General features: G+C 34.3%; 1 protein-coding gene across 3 annotated transcripts in view; it reads left to right on the top strand.

Moving 5' to 3' along the window:
• HDX (highly divergent homeobox) overlaps positions 1 to 15,638 on the top strand; it is a 185,792-nt gene that overhangs the window by 136,076 nt on the left and 34,078 nt on the right. For all 3 annotated transcript variants that reach the window (XM_011971350.1, XM_011971352.1, XM_011971351.1), the window contains one exon: positions 5,153 to 5,299. In XM_011971350.1, coding sequence (XP_011826740.1) covers positions 5,153 to 5,299 — 147 coding nt within the window. The remainder of the gene's footprint in view (positions 1 to 5,152; positions 5,300 to 15,638) is intronic.

The following is a 15,638-nucleotide window of genomic DNA, read 5'->3' as shown; positions in this document are numbered from 1 at the left end:
TCAGGTTTGTCAAAGACCAGATGGTTGTAGATGTTTGGTATTATTTATGAGGCCTCTTTTCTGTTCCATTGGTCTATATGTTTGTTTTGGTACCAGTACCATGCCGTTTTGCTTACTGTAGCCTTGTAGTATAGTTTGAAGTCAGGTAGCATTATGCCTCCAGTTGTTTTCTTTTTGCTTAGGATTTTCTTGGCTATATGTGCTCTTTTTTGCTTCCATATACAATTTAAAGTAGTTTTTACTAATTCTGTGAAGAAAGTCAATGGCAGCTTGATGGGAATACTATTGAGTCTATAAATTACTTTGGGTGCTATGGCCATTTTCACAATATTGATTCTTCCTATCCATGAGTGTGGAATATTTTTCCATTTGTTTGCATCCTCTCTTATTTCCTTGAGCAGTGGTTTGTAGTTTTCCTTGAACAGGTCCTTCACATCCCTTGTAAGTTCTATTCCTATGTATTTTATTCTCTTTGTAACAATTGTGAATGGGAGTTCACTCATGATTTGACTCTCTGTCTATTATTCATGTATAGGAATGCTTGTGAGTTTTGCACATTGATTTTGTATCCTGAGACTTTGCTGAAGTTGCTTATCAGCTTAAGAAGATTTTGGGCTGAGACAATGGGGTTTTCTAAATATACAATCATGTCATCTGCAAAAAGAGACAATTTGACTCCCTCTCTTCCTATTTGAATACAATATATTTCTTTCTCTTGTCTGATTGTCCTGTCCAGAACTTCCAATACTATGTTGAATAGGAGTGGTGAGAGAGGGCATCCTTTCTTGTGCTGGTTTTCAAAGAGAATGCTTCCAGCTTTTGCCCATTCAGTATGATATTGACTGTGGGTTTGTCATAAATAGCTCTAATTATTTTGAGATATATTCCATCAATACCTAGCTTATTAATTTAAATGCACATACTCTTAGGCTCACTAATCACACTTTGTGGTCTAAGGTCTAAAATTAAGGCCTCATATTCTGCACATATTGACATCCAGGGAAAACTGGGAGACCCTCGAATGGACCTCCCCATTGTGTTCCTGCAGATAAAATATACTATTCAAATAGCTCTTTATATCATAGGCACCAAACACAATGCCTGTTTATTTCTGAGTCCCTCAGTTCCCTGCTAGTCCACAGAATGATTCAAACAGACCAATCACATCCTCCTTTGGGAACAAGGAGTTACACCACCTTCTTGTTACTACAAAGCTTGCCTCCCACAGACCCTGCTTGTTTACTCTATTCCTAAGTGTAGCCCCATGTGGCTCTGCATGTCATAAAATGTCCTCAGCCTGTGAGTATATGTGACTAATACACTACTGTTGATCTCATCTATCTAGTGTTGGGTGTCATGGTTTTGACCATCCCAATGACTTTAGGTCAAAAATCCCTTCCTCACCAATGGGAAGCAGAGGAGGTGATCAAAACACACTGCTAGGAATTTCACATCACATATAATGTCCATCAATAGGTAACTGTAACTAAAGTGTGGAGTGCCCAGATGATGTAGCACAATGTAGCAATTAAAAACACTGAGGTACACAAAAAATTAAAAATAGAATTACCATATTACCCACCAATCTCACATCTGGTATTGAAAAAAAAAAGAAATCAGGATATCAAGAAAATATCTGCCCTCCAATGTTTACTGTAGCGTTATTCACAATAGCCAAAATATGGAAAAACCTAAATGTCCATAGAGGAAAAAACAACAACAACAACAAAAAAAAAAAAAAAAAAAAACAGAGAAAATGTTTCTTATACATACAATGGAATTTTATTTAACCTTAAAAAGGAAGGAAATCCTGCCATACAGGACAACATGGATGAACCAGGAAGTCATTTTGTTAAGTGAAGTAAGCTAGGCACAGAAAGACTGATACTTCTTGATCCCATTTATATAAGGAATCTAAAGTAGTCAAACTCAGAACCAGAGATCAGAAAAGTGGTTTCTAGGAGCTGGGGGGAGGGGGAAATGGGGAGTTTGCTGTTCCACGGGTATAAAATTTCAGTTATAAAAGATGAATAGCCAGTGAAACCCTGTCTCTACTAAAAATCCAAAAAATTAGCCGGGCTTGGTGGCAGGCGCCTGTAGTCCCGGCTACGGGGGAGGCTGGGGCAGGAGAATCGGCTTGAATCCAGGAGGCAGAGGTGGCAGTGAGCCAAGATCGCACCACTGCACTCCAGTCTGAGCGACAGAGCGAGACTCTGTCTCAAAAAAAAAATAAAAATAAAAAAATTAAAAAATTTAAAAAACACAAAAAACTTCTAGAGATCTGCTGTACAACATTGTGCCTATAAGTAACAATACTGAATTGTACATTTAAAATTTTGTTAGGAAGGTTGATGTCACATTGCGCTCTTGTCACTAAAAAAAGACTGAGGCATATGTGTTTTTGATGATTTAGAAAAATCTCTAACACACAGTATTAAGTGGAAAAGTTTAGATTTGTAGTATCATGACAATTGTTTGGCACTAATTCAACACTGCACTTAAAAGGGCAATGTTGAATTACAGATTTTTAATAGTCATTTCAAAGCAGTTTCATTTAAGTACAAATATATAACGCAGCTCCTCATTTAACCAAGATACATACTTAAAACAGGAAACTCTGCACCCCTATATCAGTGGTGTCATTTAATGTTATTTAAAAAAGAAAAACAAAGAGCCAAACTCTTAGAAGTGTCGTTGAGGCTGATAAAATGACAGAAGATTTCTGTCTATTATTATACATTGCAATATAAGCCAAGTGAAGTCACTTGTTGTTAAGTACAGTTATCTGGTTACTTGGCCAAAGTCTCATCTTTCACCTAGATTGCCTGGGTTATTGGAATACTACTCTTTTCACAAAATCAACAAGATAATCGCCTGTCTCCTTCACCTCAGCCACAGGTTTAGGTTTCATGATGCTTTGTAAAGTGAAAGTGGTTTGAGAGTCCAATAGAAAAACAAAACTGACTTCAACTTCAAGCTTCCCTAGGGAAAAATTCATCTTCTTTTGTAAAAGTTCACTTTTTTTTCCTTCTCTAAATGAGTATTCACAGTTTTACTGCGAATTGACTTGTATTACCTTATTTATTTTCTTAGTAAAAATATGCTCTTAGGAACTTTAAAAATAACTGCTCTTCTCCTATATGCTTCTCCTAAATAGGCATTGTCATAATAGGTTGCCTTTAGCATTGCTAGTGCTAAGACCCCAGCACATTTCCAACAAATGAAATCAGGTTTTATTTAGTTCGGTTTAAAGAATGAATCATGTTTCAATGTCCTCTAAATGAATTACAAATTAATTAGCTGAGTGTGTTCAGCGTTGTGTTCATTATCACTTCTATTGTGACAGTAATGTATGTTAGCTTGCACTGGAGAACATGATGTAAAGGAAAATAATGGGAATATTTATACTGGCTATTTTGATGAATTATTTGAATCTACATAGAATCTTACTATAATTTATCTTGCTCTCTGTTTTATTCTAAGAATTTTAGCTCTGCAACTATTGTGCAATCAATGTTGGCTGAACACCAAATGTGATTTTTATGTTGTAAATAACTAGAGAATTAGTCTTATTAATTAAAAAAAAAAAGAAATTAGATGGCCTGTTTTGATCCATTTATTGGAAACATGTAATTTAGTATTAGTACTTACAATAACTGTTACTCATCAGGGACTTTTTAAGTAAGAGAGAACAGATTTAGGTGATAATGAAATTTATTAGCACACACACAAAATATGATATATCTTATGAAAAAGCATGCTTTAAATATTCAATCTAACTTCACTTCCTTGGTAGTAAACCAAGAATTCATATTTTTTTTCCTTTTGGAGGCTAAATTTACTATTCAAAAGCTTGTAGCTTTAAAAGAAACACATTTGCAACTGTTGTTTAGTATTACATCAGTTTTAACGATGGTAACCCTTTTTATTAAGCCATGTTTTATATGTTGTGTATATTATTTTCCACTGTTTCCAGAATCTAATTTAGGAGATTTCATTTTAAATTTCAGTTAGAAAGGAAATGTTGAAAGTATTGTATGTCTGAGGAGTATTTGAGGGCTAGCCTCTGTGTGGGACTTGATCATATCATCTTAGGCAGAAGAACACAACAGAACTCCATACCTCAAGCCATGAATTGCAACAGCTGTCCCAGACTCACTCTCACAGTCTCTCTCTCTCTCTCTCTCTCTCTCTCTGTCTCTCTCATTTTTTGTCTCTCTGTTTCATCAGAAGCACATACACAGGGCTTTGCTGTATATATTTTTAATTAAAGCCCGTGTTTAGATTTTTCCACCATCTCTGAAAATAATTTGAGACTTCACTGGGATAACAACAACTAGAAAAACTCAGATGTTTCTATTTATAGCTCTGCCATGGACTCTCTGTGCCCTGTTGAATGAGTTCTTTGACCTAGCTTTTCCAAAGTAGAGGTCATTATTCTATCACATTTCTAATTTACTTCCTAGGGATACTGAGAATTCATTGAAATAAAACAACATGTAAATCCGATAGTTTATTGAATAAGGAAAACCTAAGGACAAAAAGGGTAGGCTTATTATGAAACTTGATGAGGCCATAAAAATGATTTTAGGGCTACGTTATCTCCTTACTTTTCTCTTATTTACATTTTTAATTAATTATAACATCAGTAGGAAACTAACACCTAGATTTGTTTGGCAAATCTAGATTAACTTATCAAAAGACAGTACACTAATGTAAGCCTGTCTTTGCTTTTTTGTGTTTAGTATGTGAATGTAAATATCTGTATTATAGAAAAAAGTTTAAAAGAATATACATTACAATGTTAACAAGCATTATTTCTAATTTGTAAGTGATTTAAAGTGTCTTTTTTTACCTGTATTTTATACAATGAACATGTATTACTTGTGTTATTAAAACTATTTTAAATCACCATTGTTTAATTGCTATCAGTTCAAAAATTCTATGCATTTCCTCCTAGCACACTATATTGTTATGGAAATTTAAAAAATAAAAATGCTTATTTTCAGAACGGGAGGACAGAATAAGAAATGTGAAATAAATGTTGCTACTATTGTAGCACATCTCACCCTGATGTTTCCCTTTGTAATATTATTACCTTTGATTATTCTAAACTTAAAAATTCAAAACAATTTAAAAATGTGTTTTTCAGCTACAGGACCGCACTCAGTTCAGTGACCGAGACTTAGCCACCCTTAAGAAGTATTGGGACAATGGCATGACTAGCCTGGGCTCTGTTTGTAGAGAGAAAATTGAAGCTGTTGCAACTGAATTAAATGTTGACTGTGAAATAGTTCGGGTAAGACATTTTCTATAATTTTCATGCTATGGTTACTGAGTGGCATAAATGAAAGCTTTAAAATCTTACATGAGGTGCTCTAAGCAATACTAGCAATAAAGTGAAAACATAACCCACAGAATAGGAGATAATATTTTGAAATCATATATCTGATAAGGAATTTGTATCAAAGCATGTAAAGAACAATTACAAGTCAATAATAAAAATGCAAATAACCCAATTTTAAAAATAGGCAAAGGAACTGAATAGACATTTCTCTTAAAAAGATATACATATTGCCAATATTTACCTGAAAATATTTTCAACAGCATTAGTCATTATGGAAATGGAAATAAAAATTACAAGGTGCCATTTACCCACTCTAACAATATTAACATAAAAGGTAGATAATAATGAGTTTTGGCCAGGATATGGATAAATTGTTACCCTTATACGTTGCTAGTAAGAATGTAAAATATTTTAGCAAGTTTGACAACAATCCTCAAAAAGTTTAACACTAAGTTCTCATATGACCAAAAATTCCACTGCTGGAATGGATTTCACTCCACTCAAAAGAATAAAAAATGTATGTCCAACTCAAAAAGTTGTACACTGATATTCATAACAGAGTTTTCCATAATATCCAAACGGAAACAACCGAAACATCCACCAAGTGAATGAATAGACAACATCTGAGTATATGCATATAATGGACTCTTATAGAGCCATATAAAGGAATGAAATATTAATACATGCTATATAATGGATGAACCTTAAAAACGTTATGCTAAATGAAAGAAACCCGTTGCAAAAGACCACATATTGTATTATTTCATTTATATGAAGTGTCCACGTTAGGCACACTCTAGAGACAGAAAGTAGGTTAGTAATGCCAGGAGCTGGGGGTAGGGAGGGATGGGAAATGACTGCTAATATGTATGGGGTTTATTTTTGGCATGATCAAAATGTTCCAGATTAGATAGTGGTGACTGGTGCACAGCTCTGTGAATATGTTGAAAACATTTTAATTGTACACATTAAATAAATGAATTGTGTGGTGTTTTAAAAATATCTCAATAACATTGTTTAAAAATTGCCTGAGGTGAATTGAAATATATCTCATATAATGAATGATAGATAAAAAATTATTTTACATTCCCACCTACAGTGTAAAAGTGTTCCTATTTCGCACAGCGTTGCCAGCATCTGTTGTTTTTTGACTTTTTAATAATTGCCATTCTGATTGGCATGAGATGGTATTTCATTGTGGTTTTAATTTGCATTTCTCTAAAGATTAGTGATGCTGAGCTTTTTCTCATGTTTGTTGGCTGCTTAAATTTCTTCTCTTGAGAACTCTCTGTTCATGTCCTTTGCCCAATTTTTAATGGGGTTGTTTGATTTTTACTTGTAAAATTGTTTAAGTTCCTTATAGATTGTGTATATTAGACCTTAGTCAGATGGGTAGATTGTAAAAATTTTCTCTTTTTGTAAGTTTTCTATTCACTCTGATGATAGTTTCTTTTGCTATGCAGAAACCCTTTTGTTTAATTAGATCCCATTTGTCAATTTTTGCTTTTATTGCAATTACTTTTGATATTTTTGTCATAAAATCTTTTGCCCATGCCCAAGTCCTGAATGGTATTGCCTCGATTTTTTCTAAGGTTTTTATAGTTTTGGGTTTTACATTTAAGTCTTTAATCCAACCATTGTGAAAAACAGTGTGGTGATTCCTCAAAGACTTAAAACCAGAAATACCATTTGACCCAGCAATCCCATTACTGGGCATATACCCAATGGATTATAAATCATCCTATTATAAAGATACATGCACACGTATGTTCATTGCAGCACTATTCACAATAGCAAGGACATGGAAGCAACCCACATGTCCATCAGTGATAGACTGGATAAAGAAAATGTGATACATATATACTGTGGAATACTATGCAGCCATAAAAAGGAATGAGATCATGTCCTTTGCAGGGCCATGGATGAAGCTGGAAGCCATTATCCTCGGCAAACTAACACAGGAACAGAGAACCAAACACCACGTGTTCTCACTTATAAGTGGGAGCTGAACAATGAGAACACATGGACACAGGGAGGGGAGCAACACACACTGGGGCCTGTTGGGGGGTGGGGGAAGGGAGAGCAACAGGATAAATAGCTAATGCATACAAGGCTTAATATCTAGTTCATGGGTTGATAAGTGCAGCAAACCCCTACCACGGCACACATTTACCTTTGTAACAAACCTGCACGTCCTACACATTTATCCTGGAACTTAAAATAAAATAAAATAAAATATTAAAATCATAATGATCAATCATCAGAACAGTAGTTTATGTTCCATTTAAAAGATGTTGGTATAAAATTTTGAAAGTGATAGTGCTGGTAAGTATTTAACAATCAATTCTTTAAGGGAAAAAAAGCCTTAATTAATAGCATTTGCTGATTTCCGTGGTGTAAAGATTCCTACCACAGCTGATTCCATGTCTCACTCAACATAGAGTTGGGAAGAGATGCTAACAGTTGATGCTTGTGAGCAAGTGTAGGTTGACACCAGTACACACACTGGAAGATCATCTCAGTAGATCAAAAGGGAATTACATTAAAGAAGAAGTGACAAAGAGCCAGGCTTTGTAGTACACATCTGTAGTCACAGCCACTCAGAAGGCTGAGGTGAGAGGATCACTTGAGCCCAAGAGCTCAAGTCAGTATCCCATTGGCTAAAGATTAGTCACATGGTCATACCAAACTACAAGAGAAGCTGCAAATGTGATTTTACTGTGAGAAACCATGTGCCCAGCTAAACCTTCTATTATTCTGGAAGGTGAGCACAAATATGGGGAATAGACAGCAGTCTCTCTCATTAGGACAACCTAATGAGACTCCAGCTCTTATCTCATATATATATGAAGAAAAGAGCAATATAGAGATAATTTTTAGAGTATAGATTTCTGAAAATAAATACTATTCTCAAAATAAGTACTGCCCTGTTCAGAGTCTTGCTTTTTCTTGTTAGAGTCCAGATGGAAAATTAAATTCAATACTGTGTTTGTTTGAGCATGCTGCTATGTGTTAAAGTATACTAACAAGGAGAGAGAAGTGCATTAGACATTATTTCTATTTTAAGGAGCTCAGAGTCTAGCAAGAGGGATGACACAAGAAAAAAAAAATGGCCGAAGAGGAATTGAAGTAGGATCATAGTATGAGGAGCCTAAGCAACAGCCAAAAATACGGAAATGAAGAGCATGTGTTCTTGTTGTCATTGTCATTTTTATTTTTTAATCAAATTTATATATGTATATAGCTTAGGAAGTCAAGTTCTGTAGAATTTGCTACAAAACCAACATTCCTCACTCCTTCCTTCCTACCATTTTGCAATAGCCTAAGTCGAAGCACTTTCCACTTTTAGATATTTCCTTCAGTATTTACTTTCATCTATGAATGATGTGTTGTATTAATTAGAATTAGGTTTAGCTGTAAGTATTTAAAAGACCTAAAAGTAACAATGGCTTAGATGAGATGTTTCAATTCCATATATAAGTCCATGAGTATGCAATTTACAGCTAGCATGGTAGTTTGTCTCTACAATGTCCACAGAAACCCTGATGCCTTCCACTTTCCATTCTACTGTCCCTATGATGTGGCCCTTTTTATCAAGGTACAAAATGATAGCATACATACTTGAGGCAGCATGACAGAGAGGGAGAAGAATAAAGGGCAAAGGGTGTTTACCAGCTGTCTTTTAACAAGAATTTCTGGAAACTACTATGAGATCCTTTCACTTGTATCCCAGTGGCTAAAGATTAGTCACATGGTCATACGAAACTACAAGAGAAGCTGCAAATGTGATTTTACTGTGAGCAATCATGTGTCCAGCTAAACCTTCTATTCTTCTGGGAGGTGAGGACAAATATGGGGAATAGATAGCAGTCTCTCTCATATGTTTACATTGCAACTTCCCGATTTGTTCAATGTTAGGCATTGTCTATTGATTTTTCACTGTGAAATGCAAAGCTTTTAAAAAATCTCTTTCAAGATTTCCTCGTTGATTCTTTCACTTACATGCATAATTCCTCTCTCCTCATCCTCCTATAACTTTGGTCAGCTGGGTATTCATTATTATGACTATGTAAATGCTTTACACATTTGAATTATGTAGTGAAACATCATTTTTTTCCTTTTCTGTATAACTTAGCATTGTTTTGTTTCCCTGTAGTTCATAATTTACTTAATTTATATTTTTGATATTCATATGTTTGCTTGAGTTATTTTCTAGGTACTTACTACTAATTTATCTTTAAACCCTTTCCCAGTTGCATAAGTCTCCACTCAACACATTCATACACATTTGGTAGTATAATAATTCCATCATCTTAAAGAAATATCTCCTGGAATTTTCTGATCTGCTCCAACTGAATTGGTTATTTTATGCACCTGGACTATAACTGTTACTCTAAGATTTCCACTTCCAATCTGTTTTTCCTCTTGCTCTACTTTCAGTAAGATATCCCTTAATTTATTCTCCAACTTTTCTACTGAGTTTTTCACTTTTTAAAAAATTTCTCATGCCACTGGTACTAATAAGTACTTTGTGCCATGGCAACAATGTTCAGGTTCTATGGACAGCCATAGAGTTTCCTTGAGACACCCATACTACAAGAGAGGAGACAGGGACAGAATCTCTTTAAAAACATACACTCCTAAAATAAAGATAAGATATCCACAGGATTCCTGGCTAGGGTTATCTCTGATATCAAGGGATTTTAGGCACACTGACTGTAAAAATGGCCAAAACTATTAACATCAGCTCCCCCTTAGGCATTACTATATGCTGAGTTTCTTATTCCTACACAAAGATCTTAACATGCAAAAAAGGAAGAAGAATTTTACCATTTTCTTCTTGCTTAATATTTGTTTAAACTCATATTAGATGAAAGAATAAGGAGCTGTTCACTATCCTTTTATTTCTCATGATTGTCACATACTAGAATGCTCATGGCAGAAAGAAAATTTGGAGGTGATACGTTGTAAGAGGACCACTTCTGTAACATGTGATAAATTATTCCAAAGGAGAATATGTTTGCAACATATGTTCTTGAGATTTCAGGAAAAAACTATTTATAAGTTTTTAAGTCTAATATACCTTCTAATTACTAATCACCAAAATGAACTTCACCTTAGGGTGTCTAGTTAACCATTACTTACAGTATGATTTGAAAGTTTCAGATTTTTTTTTTTTGTCTTATACTTCTAAGAAGTATAGGAAGCAAAGTTGGTATATTTTTTCTTTGACCTTAACAATGATTGTTAATTATGTGCATGTTTTTCTTCATCTTGAAATGTCATTTCCAGGTTAGTGCCTATTTACCGACTTACTCATTTAGCAAAGGTAAACTGAACACCTATTATGTGCCAGAACTTTTCTAAGTGCCATGGGAAAAATGCATCTCTCTCGAGGAAATTGAAATTTACTGTGATCAATTATTCCTAAATGAGTATAATACATTGGAGAAATATTTTGAGGCATTACATGCGGACTCTAAGTTGGAAGCACTGCTAAGTCCTCGAGGACAGTTAGTTCCCCCCTCCTCCGCCCTGCTACGATTCAGTTTAATGCCTGTCCTTTCCATCTGCATTAGGGTTATAGTGGACAAACATTAAAGTGTACCTTTGCATGGTCAAATATTGATAGAAACAACATATTTTAATGTTTGAGATACATTTTGCAGGACTTAAATACAGTTCATAGAAAACAACTTTATGTTTTTATATTTTAGATTATATTTATTTTCAAAGGAACATGGCTAGATTTGAAGTGCCTTTAAATGGAACAGTGTTTATACAGTATATGGCAAACACCCTATTATCTAGTACATACATTGATTTAGAGCTGGGAGGCACCTTGGGGTTGAGTTCAATGCCTATCTATCTATCTATCTATCTATCTATCTATCTATCTATCTATCAATCTATCTATCTACCTATCTATCTGTAAAATGGAGCCAGATTAGCTTTCCCATAGTAGGTAGAAGGCCAAGTCTCTTATTCCCAATCTAACATTATTTCCAGTTCTACCTTACTAGTGTATGCCTTACCGTAAGAAATAACTTGGATACTTCTTAAAAATATAGATCACCCTATTCTAGACCTACTGAATCAGAATTTGCAAGAAAGGCCCAGAGAATCTATATGTTTCCCTTCTGCAAATTATTCTTAAGATCAGGTAAATTTGGAAAAACCTTTACAACACTATGTCATTGCAGCTAAATATTCTAGCATGTACTTTTTATCCATAACACTTAGTCAAATTTTATAATTTATGTTTGTTTTCTACTTGTTTATCACCTGTACATATACATTTCTGTTGTTTATCATCTATATTTATACATTTAAGTTCCCTGAGGAAAAGACTATATCCATTATATTTACCACTGCATCCCAAGCACCAGAAACAGTGTTTGGTACATAGTAAATTTTCAGTAATATATGTGGAATGAATGAATGAATATCTAACAGAAAAGTATACCCTCTATGTATAGCATACATGAACTAACAAATGTATAATACCATACATTTAAAATAAAAGTTTAGAATATAGCTTCATATTGTTTAATAGAAATATACTTAGAAATGTACAGGGCTTTAGAGTACTCATTTTTAATAGCTATTATGTTTGTGTTGTTAATACATAGCAGTTCTGGTTGAAAAGATACTACTATTATTTTTAGATTTGTGACCATTCTGGTGGGAAATTTATTATTCAGGAAAGTAAAGAATTTGGAAATCATTTTCCTGATTTTGCACATAAATAATCTGAGGCCTAGAGTGATAAAATAACTTGTCCATTGTTCATATAAAATGGCTGAAAAACCTAAATATTTTAAAGTAGGGGTGTTTAATCCGAAACAGTGAAAAAATACCCTTCACATAATTGATAGCTGGAATGTAGAAGGGAGAGTTCAGGGTGAAGAAGATCTGAAGCAAAGAACTGGAAACAATACCTCAATGAAATAAAACAATTGATATGATGCAGTTTAAGGAAGACCATTATGAAAACACTTACAAAACCAACTGGGAAACTTGCAGAGTGGTATGGTTCATATACCTGATATTTTTATGCAAAAAGAGGATGGACACTTTAGGCGCTCAACAGATTGTATGATAACCACTCACACTGATAAAAGTGATCTTCTTAATAGTCTATACATTCAACTTCTAATTTCTGCCAGTAACAATCTCAGGGACACACCTAGAAATAATGTTTTGCCAGCTATCTGGGAAACATTTAGCTCAGTTAAACTGACACATAAAATTAACTATCACAACCTGCTATAGTAAAATATTTCAGATTGGCTGTCTTATAAACAGTATAAATTTATTCTTAATTGTTCTGGAGTCTGAGGAATCAAGGACCAAGGTGCTGGAAGGTCCAAAGTATGGACAGCCCACTTTCTAGACAGCTATCTTTTTGCTGTAACCTCACATGGCAGAAGGGGCAAGGAATCTCTCTGGGGTCTCCTTTATAAAAGCACTAATCTTATTTATGAGAGATCCATTCTTATTATCTATTTACCTCCAAAAGGCCCCACCTCTTAACACTATTACCTTGGGGGTTGGGATTTTAACATGTTAATTTGGAGTAGGGGAGACAAATATTCAGACCATAGCAGACTCTAAGATTAATTCAATTATCTATGATTCTGTAAAAATGTAATAAACCCATTAGCATTGTATTTATACATTGAATCATTTTTCCAGTGCCTTCTACTTTTGAGGAATATCCAAAGAGGAAATAGTTTAGCTTTGGTTTGCAATAAAATCTCACATACTTCCAATATTCACATAACATATTATTTTACCTTTATCTTTGCACTTTTTGTAATCACTCATTTCTGTCAAAAAGGGTGCAAAAGAAATTGAAGATAAATAGAAACTTGGTTTCTGCCTTTTTTTTCTTCACTCTTCTCCAGCTTTTATGACCCAAATGAAGCAGAAATCATCCTACGGAGACTGGTGTTTTCCTCCTTCTACTCATACCATCATTTTCACAAACACTAGTGGCTAAGATTATTGTAAAAGAAAAGCTCCTGCATTTACAATTTGTTAAGTGTTCATAGGTAGAAAATAGAGAGATTACATGACAATTTTAAGAAACTTTAGTAAGCAATTGCCATTCTTTATCTTTTCTGAATTATAGCAATCAATTTTCAACGTTATGATGTAATGACAAATTGGGTGCTAGAGTCAATAATAATTTAATTGTACATTATAAATTCACTAAAAGAGCATAATTGGACAGCTTGTAACACAAAAGATAAATGCTTGAAAGGATGGATACTCAGTGTTCCATGATGTGATTATTATGCTTTGCATGCCTGTACCAAAATGTTTCATGCACCTCGTAAATATATACACCTAACATATACCCATAAAAATTAAAAATAAAAAAGTGTTAAAAAGAAAAAATAAATGGAATTCTCCTTTTTAAACTAGTATTTCTCCTATGAAAGAGGTTATCAAAGCTAAGAAAATTAATATCCGTACATATTTTTATTTCATACTAGGCAATTTTCTCTTTTGCGTGTACTTTGTTCATGTGTTTCAAACTTCACATTTAGTGTCAATCCTAAATACATACAAGGAACTACATTTTATAAACTTGAAGGGAAAATTCCCCCCATCAAATATAAAGAAGATTTCATCTTTTTGAACTAACTAAATAGTTCTTCTGTTTTGCCCTGCATATTTTTTGAAATCTTACCAAGTATAAAGTTAACTTCATTCATGTTTTTTATTGACACAAAGAGTAGCTAAGGTGGCTTTGTGTTTACGTTGCCCTATTGTGTAGAAGAAATTCTAGTTGATATAAAGGGCATCATAATCAAATTTAGAGCGAAACTCTAAACTGTTATTTAGTGGTTTTCTACGCTACTTTAGGTTTTAAGAATCCTTTTTGACATGACAAAACTAGAAAGGTTACAAGTTCTAGTCATAAAATGGTCTTTCTGAAAATTGCATAAGAAACATGGGAATAAAATTGGTTTCAGACTGTTGCTTCTGAGAAAATGGAGTAGACATAATTTTCCCTGTTCTTCTCATTAAGTAGAACTAAAATCCCTGGACATTATATAAATAGGAAACATAAGAAGAATCTGAAGGGTGGAAAGAAGTCACATCTGCTAGGGACCATGGGACCCCATGAATGACACTCACACAATGGTGAGTTTCCTGGGTTTTCTTTTGCTTCATATGCCCCAGAATAGATACTGGAAAAGCCAACAATCTAGAAACGCCAGTAGGTGCAAACAAATGGAAAAAAGGAAAGAAAAAGAAAAGCCTGGCCTCTCTCAGCAAAGAACCAGGAAAAGGGCAGTCTAACATGACAGAAAATGTTTAGATAATGACCTCTTTACTTCAGCCAAATACCACGGGGAAAAACTGCAGCCACACCCAGCCCTACAAGAAAAGGCCAAGTGGAGGACCAAGACTTCTGCCTCACCACGTTGTGGAACAGCTAGATGCCCCCACCCCAGCAAAACAAAACAAAACAAAACAAAACAAACAAACAAAAAACACTCACTGATGGAATGGTATCAGATAAGAAAGAGTGGAGAGCTGGATTAAAAATCCATTCTCCACCATTCCCTTGCAATGTCACTGGAAGACTTTTATTCCCTCCTGCACTTAGAGGTGATGATGAGCCCTTCCTCCTCCTCATTGGCGTGGTATCAGAAGATGCCTGTTGGAGCTCCTGGACTCCCAACTCCACCCACGAGTAAAACGAGTCTCCTTCCCCAGTGGATGTCAATGGAAATCCAATGGACAACCTGGAATTTTACCCTCTTGTGACAGTCATAAGATAGGTAGATAGATAGATAGATAGATAGATAGATAGATAGATAGATAGCCTGGATCAATCACTAAAAAGTCATGCAAAGGGATACAGAAAAGTTCTATACATAAATATAAATGGAATTCTAAATATTTAAAAATACACCACAGGAATGCAGGGGAAAAATACAACTAAAGACATTAAAAGAAATGAAGGCAGAAAATGAAATGACATATCTAAGCTTTAACATAGAAATAATTGCATTAAATTTAAATGATCTAAATTCACAAACTAAAAAATAGAGACTTGCAAATTGGATTTTTAAAAATGACCTAACTTGATGTTGTCTACAATAAGTTAAAATATCATGATGTGTGTAGTTTGAAAATAAAAGACTATAAAACATACAGAATGCAAATATGAATCAAAATAAAGCAGGAGTTTATACAATAATATAAGATAAAGTAGGCCGGGCGCGGTGGCTCAAGCCTGTAATCCCAGCACTTTGGGAGGCCGAGA

The sequence above is a fragment of the Mandrillus leucophaeus genome, unplaced genomic scaffold (genome assembly GCF_000951045.1).
Source record: "Mandrillus leucophaeus isolate KB7577 unplaced genomic scaffold, Mleu.le_1.0 Scaffold1213, whole genome shotgun sequence".
Lineage (NCBI taxonomy): Eukaryota > Metazoa > Chordata > Mammalia > Primates > Cercopithecidae > Mandrillus > Mandrillus leucophaeus.
This window is presented reverse-complemented; position numbering and strand designations above follow the sequence as displayed.